The sequence below is a fragment of the Nelumbo nucifera genome, chromosome 6 (assembly GCF_055504915.1).
Source record: "Nelumbo nucifera cultivar China Antique chromosome 6, China Antique-T2T, whole genome shotgun sequence".
NCBI classification, from domain to species: Eukaryota; Viridiplantae; Streptophyta; class Magnoliopsida; order Proteales; family Nelumbonaceae; genus Nelumbo; species Nelumbo nucifera.
Genome location: NC_142654.1, coordinates 7,256,889 through 7,280,414, shown reverse-complemented (window position 1 = coordinate 7,280,414; position 23,526 = coordinate 7,256,889). Strand labels below are relative to the sequence as shown.

At 38.8% G+C, this 23,526-nt stretch overlaps 1 protein-coding gene and 1 long non-coding RNA gene across 3 annotated transcripts; both read left to right on the top strand.

The window, feature by feature from the left end:
- The first annotated feature begins 4,954 nt into the window (after positions 1 to 4,954).
- Positions 4,955 to 22,422, top strand: LOC104604518 (AMP-dependent synthetase and ligase family protein). Of its 2 annotated transcripts, none has more exons than XM_010268895.3 (6): positions 4,955 to 6,297; positions 11,092 to 11,281; positions 12,215 to 12,360; positions 20,746 to 20,813; positions 20,935 to 21,037; positions 22,121 to 22,422. In XM_010268895.3, exons 1-6 carry the CDS (start codon positions 5,287 to 5,289, stop codon positions 22,232 to 22,234), a joined length of 1,632 nt encoding a protein of 543 aa, XP_010267197.1. In that variant the 5' UTR covers positions 4,955 to 5,286; the 3' UTR covers positions 22,235 to 22,422. The 2 variants fall into 2 exon arrangements, with proteins under 2 accessions (XP_010267197.1, XP_088745516.1); XM_088889390.1 differs by having other exon boundaries at positions 5,002 to 6,297; positions 20,909 to 21,037.
- LOC148790583 (uncharacterized) lies at positions 8,832 to 9,331 on the top strand. Its single transcript, XR_016077204.1, has 3 exons — positions 8,832 to 8,966; positions 9,046 to 9,094; positions 9,194 to 9,331. It is a non-coding gene; the product is annotated as an uncharacterized LOC148790583 (long non-coding RNA).
- Positions 22,423 to 23,526: the final 1,104 nt, after the last annotated feature.

The window sequence follows — 23,526 nt, the reverse complement described above, 5'->3', positions numbered from 1 at the left end:
TGTAAGTACATGTTTTCAAAATAAAAACAACCATCCCTTAATTATGCTTTTGCAAGTACAAACAGCATGATCTTTTAAGATCCAAGCTTTCTGGCAAAATAGGGCATCCATGTGGTTAGGGGTGTTAATGGACTGGTTTTGGGTTGGACCCTGTCCAAATCTAAATCAATTTAGATGGATTGGATGGACCAATAATACATATTGAATTAGACCAATTCAGATTTAATGGTTCAAAGTATTTATTGGATTGGATTGGACCTGATCCATTCATTATGGATTCATATTAGGTTGAGCCAGATTAAACAAATATCCAGTCCGGTGATAAAAGATAAGAATACATGTGTCAACGGACTAGGTTTGAATTAGAATTAATCTAAATTAAAACCAATTTAAACAGATTGGATGGTTTTTGACCAGTCTAATTTGGTCCAAAGTATTCATTGGATTAGGTTGGACCTGATCCATATGTAATGGTCTTGGATCGGACCAAATCGGATCCAAATGACACCCCTACATGTGGTTTGAGACAAGGTCTAACATAATGAACAAAATTTGTAGATCAAGCAGCCAAAGAAGCAAACTTATCAACGACTTTTCCTCTAATATGTTGTTGAAAATTCCAATTCATCATCGTTATCAACTAAGTCCTGTTCCGTGATTCCGTTCTGTGTAGTGTTTGTTGAAAGTTCACAGAGAAAAATGGGACCTCCATGTGAACAAATCAACAAAGTCTATCGTAAAGGACAAAATTTTAAAACCAGACAAAACTTAAAGACAGAATATGAGCCCAACATCCTTTCGTTGAATCTATTCATCCTTCATATAAACCGCTTTAGGTGCCGTTTGACGACAGTTGAAGAGGCTTAACTGAATGATGCTTTATTTCGCCTTTTAATAAGTCATTAAAAAGGTTGACCCCAAGAATCAAAAAAGCAAATTAACAGGATCCAATCAATTTTGAGGGAGCAACCAGACAGAGCATTATGCACAAGCAATTCGTAGCTTAATTTGCTTCTCAATAAGCATATCGAAATTCGAAAGGTGATGCTAAAGTTTAATAGGGGGAGGAGACTGAGACATTCTTCAATGATAATCTCCAATCTCTATGAGGACTTCACTGATCTTTTGAGGCAGTCAATTATAAACTTTGAGTCACCTTCCGTAATGAGGAATCGTTGAAATTTGTAGAATATTAATTGCTTCTCAAACAGTCTAAGCTTCAACAAAATTGATTGATGTGATACCAATGCAGTAAGCTTTGAGGTCCAGAACCAAATCCAAACGATGCCCGCAATACAATCTACAGAGCACCATCCATCAGCTCTAGATAAGCATCGAAAAGCAAACTTTTATTATTATTTTTTTCTTTTTTGATAGTATAAACAAAATAGACTAAAATGCATAAGTTTGGAAAGACAATGATTTCTTGTAAGAACAGTATTACTTTTTACGTCATTACATGTGTGGCATTGAGGTTGACTTCTAATTTCTCAGCCGATGTGAACATTTATCCATGGTTTTCAAAACCGGATCGGAAAAAATCGGGAGGTGACTGGTTCCGTTTTTTCTCAAAATCGGATTTTTTCAAAAACCCGTTGATTTGGTCAGTAAACCACTGATCCGTGTGGTTTAACCATTCGAACCATTCAATGATTTTGACTGTTTTTTATTTTTTTTTAATTTTTATTTTTTTTTTTAATTTTTAATTTTTTTTTGTCATAACGGGTCGATTGTTTGGTTCGAATGGTCAGACCGTTCGACTTGGGAACCAGACCCCTAACCGATTCGGTCTCTGAGTCGGTTTTAAAAACCTTGCATCTATCTACCTCTTGTATTGTATGGTGCACTTTCCCCACCCATCACCATCTTTTATCTAGTTTTCTCGCTTATGGGAGTTGGAGTTCACATTTGCTCCGATCAAGCTTGTGAGCCCCCCACCCAAATGAATGCGGGGAGACAGTGATGGAATTAGGATTAGAAAAGGGGAAATTCCTGATAGGTACCTTGTTCTTTTGGCCGAGTGTCAATTTAGCATCCGAACTTTAAAATGCGACAATATAGTATTCGAACTTTCATTTTGCGACAATCTAGTAACTGACGTTAACTCACTGTTAGGTGTGATGGGAAAAAGAAACAAATGCCCCTTAAGTTTCGTTTAATTTTTTACTGTTCATCGTCTTTTCCTTGAACACCCCACTGTTCCCCGCCATACAAGAGAAAACCAAAGAAAGAAAACCATTGTTCATAGAGTTAGAACTAAACAAAAGTTCACCACCACTATTACAGTCCGAACCATGATTTGATCTTTGTTCTGCGATTCTTCCGATGGAAACTTTTTTCTTTGAAAAACTATGAATGAATAAAAATGAACATAATGCTCACCAATGAGAAATATAACCCTTTTATGCACACCGTAAATAAGCACGTTATATATATCAAACTTAATTAAAGAAAAATCCTCACGATTCACCAACTAGTTGCAGAAAAACTGCAAACGGCCCCGTGGGTGGTATGATATCGGGAGGCATCGACGGTGGTGGATCGATACTCGGAGGCCTAGGCGGTATTTGATTCGACGGTTGAGGTGGCACTACATCCGGCGGCTTTGGTATCGGAATGTTAGGAATGCTCGGAGACGGAATTGGGGGTCCTGGAAATTCCGGCCTAGGGTTAGGCCTTGGTGGTATCTAAGATGGAGGAGCAGTAGGAGGATTGGGGATCCCTACTTCAGGTGGCAGCGCGGTTTCGATATCCGGAGCTGTACAAGTTACAGGCACCTCCGGTGGAAAAGAGGATGGCTCCGAAGTTGGCCTTGACAGTAGCTCCGGAGGGCTTGCCACAGGTGGATCAGATGAACCGAGGGCAGCTAACACATGATGAAGTGAAAGGCGGATGTGGGTTGGGTTGGTTTGCAGCAAGTGGCTTACACCGTATCTTAAGGAAACTACTTTACAAGAATATGTGAGAGAGGAGATGGAGTGGTGGGGTTTCATTGCAATCGATGAATTCGACATGTAGAGAGAGAAAGAATGAGTGTATTTACTAAGGGTAATTTTGATATTTCAAATTTTTTAAATCGCACATGAGGTCACGTGATATATATAACTAACGGTCCGTTAACGTTAGGTACTAGATTGTCGCAAAATGAAAGTTCGGACATTAGATTGTCGCATTTTAAAGTTCGAGTACTGAATTGACACTTGGCCTAAAGTACATGATACCTATCGGGAATTTTCCCATTGAAAAATTATCACATGATTTTGATTTCTCACAAAGAGTAATCATAGGCTCTTTTAGGGGGCAAGGAGGTGTTTAGTAATATGTTTGATTCTGTTTTATTATCAACCGTTTCAAGAGCTGCTGATCTTTCTTTCTAATTCATTGTCATTTACCAATTACCATTGTTACTCAATTTTTAAGGCTTAATGTGCAGATGAAGTGTAAAATACGTATGATTATGAATTGGCTGTGTGTAAATTCTGATTTATTTTAGCCTTACATTTGGCTTTTCTTTTTTATTTGTTTGTGGTGAATAAATTAGGAAGTGAAATGAAGTAATCCCCCCTTTATATGAAAGATAATGGAGGTAGGAAGAGGGTTATTTGTTTGGGAGTGATACATAAAAAGAATGATGCAGTCTTCACTTTATAATAAAGAGAATCAAGGTAGGTGGATGGTGGTCTTCATTTTGCATTGGATTTTGAGATGCAAAATGTGCACTGCCAATAAATGCAAATGAGTACAAATTTTGTATTAGGTGGGAGTATAAATCACATAGACTCCGTTTGGAAAGAGTGCAGATACAAGGTTTAGAAATGCTGTATATAAGGTTTTGTACTCTACATATAAACTGAGCCATAGCTACAAATAAATAAATATAAAACTGAATCCGGTGTAAAATTTGTATCTGGTTCAAATTTGCATCGCAAACAAGCAGACCTTGGAAGGAAAAATAATTGTCACTCTACAGGATCCCTAATCGTCCTTCTTTTCTATAACCATCAATCATCAACTTTATCTTGGAAGAGAGGGGTCATTGGTTGTCATTCTCTTAAGCTCTAAGGTTTTTGATTGTAGAGAAGACTTTTCCACAGAGTATTATAACTACTAAAACTGAATTTTGATGAATACCACTTGATTGTCATTTTTATGACACCGGTTGATTGGAATTAAGTTTTTCAGGTATCATAGTCAATCCAATTGGATTGGATTTAAATGTATATATTCATATATATACTTATATTTTATATATTAGTGGAGTGGTTTGAATGTTATGTTTTTACTATTTTTACAAAATTTCATCTCAATATATTTTATTCATGATATAAAATACTAGTCAATTTTTAGTTCATTTTATTAACAATATATGATATTTTGATCATTTTTAGTTTATTTTATTAATGCTATTAAATATTAATTATACAATTACAAGTCAAAATTCAAATCTGAATACTAACAATTCAAATTTTGATATACCTTATATGTGATTAGATCCGATCTATTTACAGTTCTTTTTCTATTCCGTTTAAATGGGTTTGGGGTAGGGGTTTTACATTTTCAAGGGTCATTTACAGAGATACCTTCTATAATTTCATGTAAATAGTAAGACCTACAATATAGCTTGTGAACTAATAAGACACCTCTTATACTTTTTAACTGCCTTATTAATGCATCATCTTCTGTTAGGAATGCTTGTATATCTGTTTGGGAATGGTTTTTTGTTTTGAAAATACTCAGAAAGTAATAAAAAACATAAAAATAAGAAGTCAAAGAAAAAATAAAAGGAAGATAACATAAACAAAAATAAAAATAAAATAGACAATAATAAAAAAAAGCAATTCGCATCGGAGAGCACCCCCTAAATTAAATTTTTATTTTGAAAAATGATATGAGCACATTTCATCTTGATCAGTTGAACAAATTCTTAGTGAAAACACAAATAAACCTCTTCTTCATAGTGGTAAAAATTAAAACATGGGGTGTTTCTTTATTTTAGGCTCCAAGCATGGGGCGTTTCTTTATTTTAGGCTCCAAATATGCACTTTTTTTAAGCCCAAATCTCTATCCATATTTCAGAACAGTCATGGTCTACCTCACAAAATGCGATTCCATGTCTGAATTTCATTTTGTTTCTCGATGCAACACGTGAAATTGAATTTGACTCAACACAATTGGGTTGTTGTATTGACTTCGTTGGCTAATGATCACACTTCTCGCTTGCAGTCAGTATTATATCATCTGATCTGAAGTATACCATTTCCATACTACCTCGTTCCTGCAACTTCAATGGAGAAATCTGGATATGGAAGGGATGGGGTCTATCGATCCCTGCGACCTCCTGTGGTTTTTCCTAAGGACCCAAACCTTTCTATGGTCTCTTTTCTATTCAGGAACTCTTCTTCTTACTCTGACAAACTTGCTCTCGTGGACGCCGATTCCGGCGATGCCTTGAACTTCAGCCAGTTGAAATCCACGATTGCTAAGGTTGCTCATGGTTTGGTTCGCTTGGGCATAAAGAAAGGCGATGTTGTTCTCATATTAGCCCCTAATTCGGTTCAATTCCCCATTTGTTTCTTGGGGGTTGTTGCTATTGGAGCTATTGCTACCACTGTGAATCCTCTTTACACCACCGCAGAGATCGCCAAGCAGGTGAACGACTCTGGCCCGAAGCTCGTAATCACTGTTCCTCCATTATGGGACAAGGTGAAGGATTTCGGGTTACCAGCTGTCTTTTTGGGGCCTCCGAGTGCTTCATCGATAGCCTCCCGTGCCAGAACTACTTCCTTCTTTGACCTGGTTAACATGGCGGGAGGGTCAGTATCCGATTTTCCTGTAGCTTCTGTTAAACAGAGCGATACTGCAGCTCTTCTGTATTCATCTGGTACGACAGGTACGAGTAAGGGTGTGATTCTGACTCATCGGAATTTCATCTCGGCCGCTATCATGGCAACTGCCGACCAGGACGTCGACAGAGAGACGCACAATGTTTTCCTCTGTTTTCTTCCTTTGTTTCACATATTCGGGCTTTCAATTATTACGTATGCGCAGTTGCAGAGGGGCAATATGGTTGTTACTATGGGGAAGTTCGATATTGAGATGGTTCTGAAATCGATTGACAAGTACAGAGTGACTTATTTGTTTGTTGTGCCACCAGTCATGATTGCTCTTGCGAAGCAGAGTGTGGTCAAGAAATACAACGTGTCTTCTTTGAGGAAGCTTGGTTCGGGTGCTGCGCCTCTGGGGAAGGAGATAATGGAGGAATGTGCAAAGAATTTTCCTCAGGCTGTGGTCGTTCAGGTACTTCAGCTAGAAACATTTTCCCCTTTCTCTGTAAGAAGTGGTGAAATATAATAGCAGATCTACAAAAATATTAGTGTTACAGAGGTAACCCTTTTTAATGATTGCTTCGATTTTCTCATGTCTTTACTTGAATGTTGTATGTCTACTAAGAAGTCATAAGTTCAAGTCTCGTAGAAAGTATATCTGCTGTTATTTTTTTATAACAGCTTAAGTTGCTGAATTGAAAGACTTATTGCTTTGTCTTTTAGTAGATAAAATGATTAGATAATGAAATATCCAAAAGCATATATATATATATATATATATATATATATATTGGAAAAAGGTAAAGTAAATTATTCATCACATAAAAAGATTAGTACATCAAAACCCAGACCACTAAGAATACCTGGGCACAAATCAAATTACAAACTCATCCATGACTGAGAACAAAACAAACGAGACATATTCTGATGTTTGAACTCCTCAGTCACCAACACCCAAGAGATTAACTTGCCCACAGCTCTCTGCACTACTTCATCCGAGCTTTTAAATTTATCACAAAAAATTCTGTTGTTTCTTTCAGTCCAAATGGACCATAACACAGCTGCTGGAATGGTACTCTAAACAAGCTTTCCTTTCTTGCTGAGGCCCTCAATTCTCCAACAGTTCTGCAGCTCCTTCACTGGTCTTGGCATAACCCAACTAATCTCCAAAGCCTTTAGGAAATGCCCCCAGATCATAGAAGAAACTGGGCTGTGGATACACAAATGCTCTGTAGTTTCTGCAAGAGATCCACACAAACCACAAGAAAGATCCAGAATCTGAATGCCACGTCTCTCCAGATTAACTTTAGTCAGACATTTATCAAGAGCCATTGTCCAAATCAGAAAATTAATCTTGGAGGGGTTAGTTGGATTCCAAATCTGACTGGCAGGGAAATCCACCTGACCTGACCTGTACAGCTTAAGAACCAGGGATTTAACAGAGAAGCAACCGTCTGCATTCTATTTCCATCTCCATTCATCCTCCAGACTCAAATCTATCATTTGACTTTGAAGCAGCCCCAACAGCGCTACATACTCTTCCACCTCCCAATCAAACAAACTTCTCCTACAAGGAGGAGTCCAAATAATGGAACCACCAGAAACATTAAAATTCTTAGCTACTGAAGAATCTTGATTCACAGAGATTTGGAAAATGAGGGGGAAAGCATCTGCCAAGGAGCCCTTTAAACACCAGGGATCCTTCCAAAACTTAACTCTATCCCCTTTACCCACCTTAAAATCTGATCCCATCCAAGTGGATAGGAGGATTCCTCAATATGCCTGCCTAGAGAGATCTGCCCCCACTTGGATGAGGATTCTTAGATCTCCAATCACCCCACTCCACCCCATACTTTCCCACAATAAGGTTTCTCCACCATGCATTCCTATCAGTAGCAAATCTCCATAGCCATTTATTGAGAAGGGCATAATTAAATTTCTTTAGATTTCTTATTCCCAGCCCATCAACTTCCATAGGGAGACACACTTGCTCCCACTTTACAATGTGAATCTTCTTTTAATCTTCACATCCCCTCCATAAGAAGTTCCTTTGGATTTGCTCCAGCCTATTTGCTATTTTGCTTGGGATGGGGAAAAGAGAGAGGAAATAAGTAGAGAGGTTAAAAGTGTACTCTTAATCAATGTTACTCTACCCCCAAATGACAGATATTTTGCCTTCCAAGAAGCCAATTTTTTCTCCATTCTCTCAATAATTGAAACCCAGGTCGAGGAGGAAGAGTATTTATCCCCGAGAGGCAAGCCCAAATACTTTACCGGGAGAAGATCAATTTGACAAGTCATCACTTCTGCACATTCTTCTAAATTTGAGACATGGCCCACTGGGATGATCTGACTTTTACTCAGGTGAGCTTTGAGACCAGACACCACTTCAAACCAGCTCAGAATCCTAAGCACCGATTCCAACTGAATCAGAGATGCATCAACAAAACATAGGGTATCATCTGCAAATTGAAGGATATCGACTTTTTCCTTTCCAGGGGAAATTGCAAATCCATCCCAATAACCAGAATTTGTAGCTTTCTTGCTAAAAAGAGCGAGAATTTCCATGACAAAGATGAACAACAAAGGGGAAAGAGGATCTCCCTGGCTCAAGCCTCTAGAGCTGCCAAAAAACCCCGTAGATTGGCCATTAATTAGGATTGAAAATTTAGGAGTCTTAATACAAACTCCGATCCAATTTCTCCATTGCTGCCCAAAATTCATTCTTTCCAACACAAGACCCAAGCAATTCCAGTTGACATAGTCATGTGCTTTGCTCAATATCAAGTTTACAAATCACACCTGGGGTTCCCTCTCTTCTTCTGGAATCTATCAACTTATCAACAATGAGAATTGAGTCTACCATCTGCCTCCTTGGAACAAATGCACTTTGGTTATTAGAAATTACACTACCTAACACCCCTTTCATTCTTTCTGCCAGAACTTTAGCCAGGATTTTATAGAAACTGTGTAGGAGGCTGATTGGCCTGAAATCCTTAATGTTCACAGCCCTTTCAATCTTTGGAATGAGAGTAATAATGTGGCATTCAAGCTTATTTGCAGAGAGGCATTTGAATGAAAAGCCTGGAACACATTCAACAAGTCTTTTTTCACAAAATCTCAGCATTTCAGGTAGGAAAGGTTTGTAAGACCATCCGACCCAGGCGATTTATCTCCTTCTAACTTCTTAATTGCTGCTCTAATTTCCTCCTCTGTGAAGGGTCTCTCAAGCCAAAGTTTCTATCTTCATTCAGCTGCTTGAAGGGAAGGTCAGTAGGTCCAATTTTCCCTATAGAGATTTTTATAAAAGGTGGTTGCTACTGACTTAATCTCTTTACATGATTCCCACTCCTATCTTCCCACACCAGCTTGTTGATTGAGGAAGCTCTAACTCGGGCGTTTGCCATTTTGTGAAAGAAGTGCGTGTTTTTGTCACCCTCCTTTAACCAAGTGGTTTTACAGCCAACTCATCAAAATTGCTTTTTGCTTGGGATATTTTCAGCCTCAACTCTTCAGATAAGTGACCCACCTCTTAAGCTCTGTCAATCTCTTCAATGGTACTTAGTAAAGCTTTCTTTTCAGTACCCGAATTTAATCTATTCTCCAAATTCCAAAATTTTAATTTTCCTTTGATAGCTCCCAGTTTTTTTGCCAAGATAAAAGAGCTTGAACCCTCCACCTGAAGATCATTCCACACAGATTTTATCAAAGGAATAAGTTTGTCCTCCTCAAACCAGGCATTTTCAAATTTAAAAGGAGTTCTAATTCTCTCACGATGACCACTGATTAGTTGAACAGGACAGTGATTAGAAACAGGTCTAGGGAGGGTAACCTGCCTAAAATCAGGGAAGATAACATCCGAATTCGAAGATACCAAAAACCTATCCAGCCTCACAAGGGTGGGATTTTCTTGATTATTGGTCCAGGCGAATCTGTTGCCCTGAATAGGGATATCCATAAGTTCCATATTATTAATAAAATCAGCAAACAACCTCATCGACCCTGTTCTTCCACCCCTTGTATTTTTCTCTTCCACCGATAGAGTTACATTAAAATCACCACCAATGACTCAAGGATGGGTCAGAGAGCCTCTCATATCTGATAATTCCTCCCAGAAACCGCCCTGAGATTTGAAACTGTTGGCCCATAAACATTTGTGACTTGGATAACATTGCCATCACGAAGCTTCAGAACTAAAGAATTGAGAAATTTCCAATTCTACTAGAAATTAGGCTACAAAAAGAGGGATACCAAAGACTCAGAAGGATCCCAAATATTCGAAAGTATAGTAATTTATCCAACTTCAGTTTCAGACATTAAGGAACCTAGAACCCCTTTGAAAACTTATCCACTAAAAGACAAAGCAATAAGCTTTTCAGTTCAGACATTTCAGTTGTTATTAAATGGTCCCCAAGTCATTTTATTCATGATCTGCAATGCCAAGGTTATTTCTAGTTAACTTTTAATGCATATTATTTTGATTTTTTTTTAGTTCAGTTTATTAATGGTGTATATTATCCACATCCAATCTTGATCTAAATCCATTGGACAAGGTTTGATTTGAATCCGTGTATTAACAGATCAAATTTGAATGTGGGTGGTGTACCTGATCCATAAAAATGCATGAACAATATCTCACAGTTTGGCCATTACCTTACCACAGAAAGAATAAAACACTATTATGATTTACAAGTGTTACAGTAATACAACAAGAACACGAGGTCTGTCCAAACCTTAAGTAAAGCCAAGCAAGTTATTTCCAATTTTGACTTGTCTTCTTTTGTTGCTTGAGAAGTATAACAAGTATACATCTTAGTTTTGATTGACAATTTAGTCTATTGGTAAATTAGCATAATACAAGAAGGAAGAAAGAAATTCATAAGCATAAATAATGAAGCATTCCAGCATTTCTACCTTCTCTGTTAATGGAGGAACTTGAGTTTTCAATATCTTTTTTAATGATCCTTTCCTAGAAAAACAGAAAAGAAAATCCTAGTTCTTTATAGGGCTGATTGTTGCTATTTTTTTTCTTCTTAAAGAAGTTGAATTTTAGTATCATATTCTGGTAAAAATCAAATCATATATTAGAAATGGATAATTCAATTACTGTTGTGGGAATCAAAGTGTTGGATTTTGATGGGTTTCCTTTGGTTCCTATATAAGTTGCCTTGTATGGTTTCTGCAAAGATGTTTGCTAGCGAAGTCTGGTTTCTGGAAATAGCTTAAATCCTGATTTGGATAATTGTACTCCTTGCATCCTTGGCAGGGCTATGGTTTGACAGAGACTTGTGGAATAGTCTCACTAGATAATCCAAGGGGTGGAGCTCGCCATACTGGTTCAACTGGAACCCTTGTTCCGGGGATTGAAGCACAAATAGTTAGTGTAGACACATTGAAGCTTCTTCCTCCTAATCAATTAGGGGAAATATGGGTTCGAGGACCCAATATGATGCAAGGTGTAGCTTTAGTCTCTTTTTCAGTTTTTAATCTTAAGCTATATATTTTGCACTTCTGGATATATGTTATCTTTTCTCTGCTAGTTTTTATTGTGTTTCTCATGATGTGGATATTGTATCTTGAATCCTATAAAGAGTAAAATATCAGCTTGAACAATGAACCACAACCAGATTTTTTTTTTTTTTAATTTAAATCCTCATGTTCTTCTCTATCTATGCTCTTAAAACCTGCTTATTCAAATTTCTAGCTTATATTCTCCCAAGTATGGCATCTCATAACTCATCAATGACATCACTTTGATGAAAACACTAAAAAATTATGTTTTTGATTCTTGCCTTGTAATGAAAGTGGATAGGCAATGGCTAGGCGTTTTTGCTTGGCAAGGTGAGTCAATAGGTGGAAACTAGGCATCTCCTTGGCAACAAAAATAACTAGATGCATACACATTTTATAATGTATGCATATATACATAAGTAATATGGAGTTTCATGTTAATAATAAACTATTACACCACAAATTAAATCATAAATGATGAAATAACAACTTACACTTGGTTTCAGAAATTATGACAATATTTTTAAGTAATATGGAGTTCCAGCTCTGTATACATCTGTATTAATCAAAAGTGGATTGCAGACTAAATTCAATAAATAATGGGGCATAATTGTCATTTACGCATAGTAAGATGAATATATACATACTGCCTGCCTAGCTGGTAATTTAGGTCATTTCCCTTCAAAACACCTAGGTGATTGCCTAGTTGATGCTTTAACTACACCCTAATCTCTTGAAGTCTGTTAAATTAGAATAACATGCATCCTATGATTTTAATCATTGTCATTTACCTTTTGTTGTTGCTTAACTCTTTCCACCATGTGTTGTGTCTAAACCTAAATGCTACTTAGTTTTACCAATCTTAAAAATGTCTACAGGTTATTTTAACAATCCACAGGCTACCAAGTCCACTATAGATAAACAAGGTTGGGTACATACAGGAGATCTTGGGTATTTTGATGATGAAGGACGATTATTTGTTGTTGACCGAATAAAAGAGCTCATCAAGTACAAAGGCTTTCAGGTAATATAGTATCTTGCAGGTGCTGTTACTTATGTTGGCTAATGTTTTGAGAGTTGGATCCAACCATCTGGTTGAACTGGTTTCTACTGAAACTGGTTGTATTTCCAAGTCATTGAAAACCATGAAAAACTGAATTTTTTCAGGTTACCACAGTTGAACTGTGAAGACTGGGAAACGAGGCCTTTCCATTTTGATGCTTGGCCTGATTTTAAATACATTAATGTTAGCATCCTTGTATTGCTCCTTCCCATGCTTACTAACTTCAAATTGCCCTTCATAGATATAACTTGAATATGTATGGCTTGTTTTAAACATACAAATATGTGCATTGACCTACTGTTAGAACTTCACTTTCATGCAATATATGCACGTGAGGTGTGTAACATGCTATTTGAACATGTCATTCTGCATTGAAAACTGATTTATCTAATGGGAAAGAACAGTAGGGGTTCTATGACATTTTTCTCCTCCGTTATATGGTGCAAGGGCAATATAATTCTTTTACTCATGGTTATAAATCAGGGTTATACATGTAATTTACACATTGATTATAAAAGTTAAAGTAAGAAGCATGCTTCTTTGTCACACAAATTAGTCTTCACCTTCTACAAGTAATGAAAAGTTAGGGGGTCATAAAGCCCCACATACAAATGATTTTTTTTTTTTTTTGGAATAGGTAAAATATTGTGTAGCATAAAGACATCTGGGAAGAAAAACCATGCACACAAAGGATCTATACAATGGGAATTTACAAATGATCTGCTATGCTGTCCCACTGAATTGTTGAAAAGGCCATTGCCCAATGTTTGGCCCCAGCCCTCAGGGAGGGGTGAAGTGGATAAAGAGCTAACCTTGGCATTTTTTTCTTGGCACAAAGTGGCCAATCTCAAACTTGAATCCGCATTCTCATACTTGTCACCTGAAGTTTTACCATTTCACCAAGAATGGCCTGTCATATTGAATTATTGTTAGCAAATAAACATTAAAATTCAAACAAAAAAAGTGGAACAAGAGACTGTACAGTGATTTTACATGGTTAATGAGAAGAAGTGTAAAAATATACATGAAAAGGCTTTTACCATTCAAATGAAGAGCTGTTTTTTTTTTCTTTTTGGTAGTGAAGAAACAAAATTTAATAGGGAGCTCTGACCTATTGATTTACTGAAGAAAATGCACAGAATTTAAGCAACTAAAATTAAAAAAATACCCCTATTAATTTACTGAAGTGTAACCAATGTGGTCAACTGTCTGATTAAATGAATCATGAGGTTTTATACACGAATACGATCTGATTAGTTTCCTTAACTAAGCTTCCTCAAGATCTATATAGGGTAGCTACAAGGAACCTATTCCTGGGTGCACTCATCCGGGGACATATCTTTGATCAAATTATAAATTCTAGTCTTTCTGGCTACTTCAACTCACATCATGCACATGATAAACCATCTTTTTATGAAACCAACATTGCCACATGCCAGCAAGCTATTGACCTTAAAAGTGCCAGAGGTAGAGGCTGGGAGGCAGAAACATTGAGATCTTTCTAACCTTCACTAGGTTGTTATATGCAAAATGTAGGGCATAAACCCCATGTCATTTGCACAAATTGTCTAATAAAGTTGAAAGAAAGAAACTAAAAACTGGATATGTTTGGCCTGGCATATACAACATCAGAGCCCCTTAATGAAGGATATGACTTCTTGCCAATGGTTTTCAATAATGAGGTAAAAAATGTTTTCAAGCAACGGGTGCAAATGACATGGGATTTATGCATTGTATTGACCCCCTTAATCCATCTTAGACGCTCTCCTAGATGCCAAGACAAGCAATCTCAATGATTTGTCTAGCCCAAATGCCAAGATATTTGGATCCTTGGTTGGTTTAACAGAATTATTTACCTATAATATATTGGAAGTCAAAATGGAGAAAACTAAGTAGAGATGGCTCATCACTTGCCTGCAGTGTTGCATAAACAAAAGTTGGAATCTGATGCACGTCAAAGAGTCTGACTTGGAAAGACAAGAAAACATGGACTCATAACATGTTTGTAGAAAGTATAACTATTAAAATAGTTCTTATTTTTGAATTCTAAGCATGGTATGCTTACAAAAAATGGGTCTAAAACGTTGCCTTTGTTACTAAGTAACATTTATGTAGAGAACACTGATGTGGGCCCCACAGCAGTGGTCCCCACTGTGTTCGTAGGACAGCATGTGTAATTATTTGTTTCAGTCATAGTAGTGTCAGTTGGGGTCAGTTTGTTATTTCAGTTGTTATTTATTTCAGTTTTTATTTACTTTATTTGTCATGTAAGTACTAAGGGCAAATCTGTCCTTTTCTCTATGTACTGAACATAACCTATAAATACTAAGAGAGTGGCGGCGGCAGATGTGTTAGAATCTGTCCCTCCTTTCAAACCCTTGTGTTCTCCTGTTTCTCTTCTCTTCCTTCTCCTTCCTCTCACTTTTCTTCTGCTTTTCTTAACCTAAAATCTATTAGGGTTCAAGACTGATTGCCGTCTTGATCTTCTACTTGGTATCAGAGCCTATCTAGGGCTTCTCATGTGTGTCTAGTCCACAGCTGTTGAGGACTTGCCGCGGCTTGCAGAGAGTTGGTAATCAGGAAGAAGCAGCGAAGGCTAGGGTTCAGGTAACCCTGGAAGGCAGTGAACAGCATTCTTTGAGTAAGTTTTATTTAGTTTCCAGAGACTGCTATCAGTCGAGATAGGTTGGACCTATCTAGAAGGAGAGGCCGAACTGCTTTAAGGTTTTTCTCTCTAATCTAGGGTTTGACTATTGGGCCAAACCCTCTTTATCTTCTCTCAGAGGTGATCAGTTTTAGGGTTTCATATTGACCCTACGACAGGTCCTAACTGTACGGATTGCTTGGAAAGTGCAGCTGAGCACTTATTTCAGACCTACGATTGAAACCCTAATTCTGCTCCAACATCTCAGATTGCTCTCTAAGCTGGTTTTGGCTTCGAGCTCTTCTAGGGGATAAAAAAACTTGACAGATTGTTTGGTACTGTGATTGCCGATTGATTTCAGATCAGATTTGTATTGGTTTCATGCATATACTGTGATTGCCGATTGGATTCAGATCAGGCCTGCACTAGTTCATGCATATACCGTGATTACAAAGTGGTTTCAAATCAGACCTGCATTGATTTCATACTGTTTTCTGGTTGTGATCGATTGTCCAAGTGCTATTTTCTGGTGTAGTGGCTCTAACAGTTTGTAGCTACTGATTCTTGACCAAAGATGGAGTTTAAAAATCAGGGAGAAAGTAGTTTTGGGAGCAACAATTATGGTAGTGTATCTGAAACCGGGTTTCATATTACAACTGTGATATTTGATGGGTCAAATTACTTGGAATGGGCTCAATCAGCCATGATGACTATTGGAGGAAGGGGAAAACTAGGTTACCTCTTGGGAGATGTGAAAGAACCTTCTAAGGAGGACCTAACGTACACCAAGTGGGTTCAAGAGAACTATTTGGTTATGGCATGGCTGTGTAATTCTATGTAGCCACATATCAGCCGAAATTACTTGTGGGCAAAGACAACCAAAGAGATATGGGATGTTGTGAAAGAAACCTATTCCCAACCCCTTAATGTTGCCAGAGCCCATGAACTAAAGTGTGAGGGGAACAGTCTTAAATAAGGAGAAAAGCCAGTTTCTGTCTACTTCTCTACCTTGAAATCCTTGTGGCATGAGATTGATCATCTAGAGACTCTTGAGTGGGAGAGTCCCAAAGATGCACAGACTCACAGAAAGCAAGTCGAGACAAATAGGGTGTTTGAGTTTCTGGCTGGCTTGAATTCAGAATATGACATTGTGCGGCAACAGATACTGACCAGAGATAGTGTGACCCTCTCTCAAGCATACTCCCTGGTGCATAGTGAAGAGACCAGGAGGAAAGTCATGATGCAGCCTCAGCCCCCTTCCCCATTCCTGACAGCTGTTAAACCTAAGTCAAGGGGTGATCCAGAAAGGGACCGGAAGAAGGAAGATAAACGGGACCTGGTATGTGAACATTGCAAGAAACCCAAGCACACAAAAGATACTTGTTGGAAGCTACATCCTCATTTGGTCGTAGCAAAACTAAGAAATAAGAAAGGTAATGCTCATGTGGCTGTGAACACTGATTCAACATCCTCATCAGGCACATCCCTAGAGACCTTAGCCGCGGTTCGGGCTGCCTTTATATAGTTGGAAAAGGAAGTTGGGAGTTCAGCTCAGCCATCTCAGTCACCATCAGCTTCTGCCACATTTGCGTTTGCACATTCAGGTACTCGAGCCTCAGCTTACCATGCTTCAGCTCCAGGTAATACAGACCACTGTTGGGTAATAGATTCAGGTACATCCGACCATATGACTAGCTTGCCATCATTGTTCACTTCTTATCACTTGTCCTCTGGCCGAGATAGAGTATGCATTGCTGATGGCTCTCTTGTTCCCATTTCGGGCAAGGGTGACATCAAGTTATCGGATACTATCTCTTTATCTTCTGTCTTGCATGTTCCTAAGCTTGATACTAACATGCTTTCAGTCAATAGTATTACCAAACATATGAACTGTTCAGTAACCTTTTTCCCTGACCGATGTGTTTTTTAGGACTTGGAGACGAGGAAGGTGATTGTGACTGGCCGTGAGACGAATGAGATCTATCTGCTTGGAGAGAGTTCTCGTTGGGAGGAGTCGGTGGATAACAAGTCTTTTGTTTCTCAGTCTGTGAGTCCGGTTATGCTTTGGCATAATTGATTAGGTCATTTGTCTTTCAGGTCCTTGAAGAGTCCGTTTCCTGCTTTATTTGAGTCTGTTGAGTTATCAAAATTGAGGTGTGAGAGTTGTGAGTTTGCCAAACATTGTAGAACTTCTTATTCTTTGAGTATAAAATGAGTAATTCTTCTTTTGATATTGTGCATACTGATGTTTGGGGGCCATATCACATCTCTTCTATGGGTGGGTACAGATACTTTCTACTGTTTGTTGATGACCATACCCGTTTTTCTTGGGTCTATATTATGCGTTCTCGGGATGAGATTCCTGCTATGACCCAAAACTTCCATTAGATGATTCTCACTCAGTTTGGGGCCAAAATCAAAGTCCTTAGATCTGATAATGCAAATGAATACTTTGCTAAGCCATTGACCTCCTACCTTCTCAGCCATGGAGTTATTCACCAGAGCACTTGCCCTCATACACCGCAGCAGAACGGAGTTGCCGAAAGGAAGAATAGGCACATCTTGGAGGTGGCTAGAAGTATTATGTTTACCTCCAATGTACCTACTTGCTTCTGGGGTGATGCTATCCTCACGGCAGTATATCTCATTAATCGGGTTCCTTCCCGGGTTCTTGATATAAAAACCCCTTTTTCCCTTTTATACCCAGACGAGGAGTTGTTCATCGTTCCCCTTAAAACCTTTGGTTGTACCTGTTTCGTTCAGCTTCTCGGGTCTCATCATTCCAAGTTTGAACCTAAGGCCTCCAAATGCATTTTCCTCGGTTATGCACAAACTCAAAAGGGTTATTGCTGCTATGATCCGGTTTCAGGGAAAAGGTTTGTCTCCATGGATGTCACCTTCTTTGAGGGGACACCCTATTATCCTAGGGTTTCTCCTCAGGGGGAGAGCAGAGAGTGGGATTTTGAGTCGCTTTCCTTAGGGGGAGCGCAATGGGAGTGGGGCTGTTCCTTTACCTATTCCACTGGGTGATGAAGGCTGTAGTGGTGAGGGTGGTCAGAGGGATCAGGAGTTGAGAGTCTATCACAGGCGATGCAGGCAGGTTGATCCTAGTCATCGGCAGTCCCGGCCAGCTCTAGTTCCTTCTGCGGCTCCAGATCCAGAGCCTACTGAGACACCTTTCACTGTTGCCACTTCCCCTCCTATGGATGACCTTGATCTCCCTATTGCCGTCCGCAAAGGGAAATGGCATTGCCCCACATCTACAACTCACAGCATCTCACAGTTCTTATCCTATGATCGCCTATCTCCCTCTTACCGGTCCTATCTCACTTCCATTGCCAATGTCCCTATTCCAAGAACAGTGCAAGAAGCCTTATCAGTTCCAGAATGGAAAGATGCAATTCAAGTCGAAATGGATGCCCTGCTGAAGAATAATACTTGGGCACTGGTTGACCTACCCAAAGGAAAGAAACCGGTTGGATGTAGATGGGTTTTCACTATGAAGCATAATGCTGATGGCTCTATTGAAAGGTACAAAGCCCGGCTGGTCGCAAAGGGGTTCACCCAGACTTATGGTATAGACTACTTGGAGACCTTTGCCCCAGTAGCCAAGATGACCACCATCCGAGTTCTGTTATCCCTTGCAACAAATCATTCTTGGCCCTTGTTCCAGATGGATGTTAAAAATGCCTTTCTGAATGGAGACTTACAGGAAGAGGTCTACATGCAGTTGCCTCCTGGATTCTATGATACAGAGACAGGTAAGAAGGTTTGCCGACTGAACAAGGCATTGTATGGTTTGAGCAGTCACCTAGAGCCTGGTTTGATAGGTTCAGATTAGCCCTTGGAAAGTTCGGTTATGTACAGGCCCAGTCAAATCATACACTGTTCATCAAGAGGGTGGAGTCCTCTCTGACACTACTAGCAGTATATGTTGATGATATTGTGGTGACAGGAAATGATAGCCATGAGATTGAGGCCCTTAAACAGCTCTTCATCAAGAGTTTGAGGTGAAAGATCTTGGTGCACTACGGTATTTTTTGGGTATTGAGGTTGCTAGATCTAAACAGGGGATTTTTATCTCTCAGAGAAAATATGTTCTAGATCTGTTGGCGGAAACTGGAAAGTTAGGTGTTAAGTTTGCTGATACACCCATTTAACAGAATCACAAGATTAGTGCAGAGGGTGGGGAGCCTCTTGAAGACAAAGTTATGTTCCAACGGTTGATTGGAAAGCTTCTATATCTCTGCCTCACTCGGCCAGATATCAGTTATGCAGTTAGTGTTGTCAGCCAGTACATGCATTCCCCTAGAATTTCTCATCTCCTTGCGGCAGAGAGAATATTAACATACTTGAAGAGATGCCCGGGTAGAGGTATATTGCTCAAGAACAATAATCACATGAAGGTGGAGGTCTATACAGATGCCGATTGGGCTGGGAGTGTTGATGACAGGAGGTCTACCTCTGGATATTGTGCCCTTGTGGGAGGTAACCTTGTCTCTTGGAGGAGTAAGAAGTAGGGTGTTGTTTCCCGCTCTAGTGCTGAAGCGGAATACAGGTCAATGGCTAACGGAGTGGCTGAAATCTTATGGCTGAGATCACTACTTGAAGAGTTGGGTATTGACTATGAAAAGCCCTTGATGCTGTATTGTGATAATCAGGCAGCTATTAATATAGCCCACAACCCAGTGCAGCATGACTAAACTAAACATATCGAAGTTGATCGACATTTTGTGCGAGAGAGGGTCACATCACAAGAAGTGTGTCTCCCGTATATCACATCTAACATGCAGCTTGCGGATATCCTCACCAGGGCTGTACCAAGGAAGAAGTTAGAGGCAGACCTATCCAAGTTGGGAATGATAAATATCTACTCCCAATTTGAGGGGGAGTGTAGAGAACACTGATGTGGGCCCCACAGCAGTGGTCCCCACTGTGTTCGTAGGACAACATGTGTAATTATTTGTTTCAGTCATAGTAGTGTCAGTTGGGGTCAGTTTGTTATTTCGGTTGTTATTTATTTCAGTTTTTATTTACTTTATTTGTCATGTAAGTACTATGGGCAGATCTGTCCTTTTCTCTATGTATTGAACATAACCTATAAATACTAAGAGAGTGGCGGCGGCAGATGTGTTAGAATCTGTCCCTCCTTTCAAACCCTTGTGTTCTCCTGTTTCTCTTCTCTTCCTTCTCCTTCCTCTCACTTTTCTTCTGCTTTTCTTAACCTAAAATCTATTAGGGTTCAAGACTGATTGCAGTCTTGATCTTCTACTATTTAATATGAAAAATGTCATTCATGTTGTACATTATCTGTTCAATGTTGTGCAGAAGTGAAAGTTATCGTTTCCTATAAAAAAAATGTTGTGCAGAAGTGTCCCTCAAGAATCTATGGAGTGTCGTAATTTGATGTGTGTCTGATGCAAAAAAGCCATACATTTAGAAGAGTCCATGCAACACTGCCTACATTTGATCTTTGTCTGCAGATCTAGAATATGAGAGAGAATCAATAACCATAATATGCCCTTTCTCCTGCTGATTTGCTGTGGCCTTTGGATGGTTTAGATGATGCGGAGAGTGGACGCACTACTGGGTTTGAGTAGTGCTAGAAACTTGTTTCTGATTCTAATCTTATATGTATCTTCTACGTATAATAAAAATTGTGCTACAAAAAGTGTTTACTTATCTCCTTGGTCCTTTGTTAGGTTGCACCGGCAGAGCTTGAAGGACTTCTTCTTTCTCATCCTGAAATATTAGATGCTGTTGTCATCCCGTAAGTTTGGATATATTGATTTGTGCAATCTATCTCTCATTATAATTAGCAGAATACTCTAGAAGGAATATGTATATTATTACTCATATTGTTAGTTGTGCTTATTTTATTTCATTTTTAGACTTCCTGATGCTGAAGCTGGTGAGGTCCCAATTGCTTATGTTGTCCGCACTCCCAACAGTTCACTGACCGAAGAAGATGTTCAAAAATTTATTGCCAAGCAGGTAAGGAAATACTTATCTTTGACTCCTATGTTTCTGTCGATGCATTTATAGAACTGTAATATTCAACTGATACACCTCTGTATCTGTACTTTAACCAATACACGTTTTTTTTTTTAGTTTTTTTTTTGTTTTCAAATAAAGGGTTTTGTAAAAACACCTGTAAACAGGTGTATTGGGGCTCAAAGATACAATACAATATGCCCCGTGTCAGGCATATCGTGTCGATACTTTGAACCTTGGCTAGGGATGAATGAATGGTTTGAATTGTTAAGTTGGTGCAATATGGAAAAACCTACGTTTCTTTGGGCAATGGCTTTTCATTAGATGAGTTCATTTCTGCTATTTGATGGCATTATATTTATATGAAAATACATAATTTTTTCCCCTTCTGATAGATGTGGAGTGTTTTCCTCCATTTTTTGTTTGGTTCTATATCGGACTTGAAGACATAATATCATTCTTCAGTTTGGAACATGACAGACCAACTAAATTATGGGTTCAAGTCCTTATCGGGGTTTGATATGCAACCTATTGATTAAATAAGCAAGGATGTTTTTACCTTTTATATAGTTCCTTTCAGATATACTCTTCTGGAAGCAGATGGAAAGTTCTGTCTAGGAAGGATTAGAATGTCATTGCTCAACTTTAGATCCACGCTCTAATTATTTGGTATTTTAGGCTGCGTTTGGTAAAGTTTTACAAATATGTCTCTCTGCTTTTCTGTTCATAGGGACTGGAAAACCAACTGTTTTGTGCTTCCTGGGAACAGGAAACAGAGGGAATGCTTCTCTGAGACATTGTTTTAATATGTAATTGCTATCATGATGGTTGCTTTAGAAAACACTAAATACATCTACTCTTCTAGTCAAGAAGAATGAGCTTTTGCTTCGCATAACTGTTTCCCACTTTTCCCTTCTCATGTTGGATGGAAGCTTTTAACCTTTGAGGATTGTGTCTATATGCCTCCCCACTTTCTTCCGAAGTTGTGTGCAAAATGGCGCACCGCAGGATGCTTATTCTGATAAACTAGGATGTAGGTACTTGTTGGCATGAATGCTTATTCAAATATTTCTTCCGCTACAGGTTGCACCCTTCAAAAGATTGAGGAGGGTAACATTCACAAATAGTGTTCCAAAATCAGCTTCAGGGAAGATTCTTCGGAGAGAGCTTATACAGAAAGTTCGGTCCAAGCTGTAAGAATAAGATGTTACCACATTTCTTTTGTTAGCTGCTCAGCTACTGCATACACATAGGTTGTTATTTTCAAGGTATATGTCTATGTATCAATAAGCTGAAATAATTGATGTGAGGACCAACTTCATAAATGATTTGGAACAGGAAAAAAAAGCATGTATGTGAATTTGCCACGGAAACAATTGAATCAACTCTTCTAGGTGTGCAAATGTGCATACACATTCAAGGGCTAAAGAATTGAATTAGTGTTTTCTCCGACGAACCTCTAGAGCCCTCTAAACAGCAGGCAGAGATGAAAGGGAGACGTAATTATCACAGTTTTAGGCGATTCCCAGGGGTACAGACTACAGAGTTCTTAATTAAAGAAAACTTGTGTGAAAAATTTCTTGCGCACTTCTCTTTTGGCAGTCTGAATTTAAATCGTAGCGTAGCCTATTAGTAACTCTCTATTCACTGCCTGAGCCAGAAAGACAGTTGAGGCATGTCTCGGAAGCTCTTTCTCCATATGCGCTCAAATGGCATTCCATGCTGATTTAGAGCCTGTTTGGGAGTAGGTCCTTAATCATATAAACCACCCGTCGTTTAAGAATTGGGAGTGACGGTCTGCCCCCCAACCAAGTTGTCTTTATGTAATGTAAACCACTTACAAAGTGGGAGTATACTTTCAGTTTTTAGATTTTCTTTTTAACTAAAATACCCTTACCCTTATCATCTTGAAATTTACCTCTTTATTGTGAGAAATATGTTTTTCTGCTTGTCTGTTCCTAGTAACCAGAATAACCAACTATTTTATGCTTCCTCGGAACAAGAAAACAGAGGGAATATTTCTTCTCTGAGACATTGTTTGTCTTTAATCTCAATAATTGCTTTTAAAACTAAATACATCTACTCTTCTAGTCAAGAAAGAATGAGCTGCGCTGAAACAACGAAATCAAGGACTTCGATGTATTGCTACGGCCCCACCTTGAATTAGATGAACCCAAACAAATACAATACGTCAAAGGCTTTGATTCTAGGTTTTAGCCCAAACGCTACGTAGCACAAGTGAACTCCTACTAGTTACAATAAAATAGACTTGTATCCTTGGGCCGTTGGGCGTTGCTTTTTTAACAGCCACACACATTGATCAATGGACTGCTGGAGGCTGATGGGCTGAAAGAGGGAACCAAGCCCAACTAGAAAATTTTACTTTTCTTTGGCCTAGCGCTAGCGTTAGCGTGGAACCAAACTAAAAAAAAAGCTTATTTTCAGTTCAGCCTCCCACTCCCAGGCCGAAGGGCCGGTCCGTCACGGTT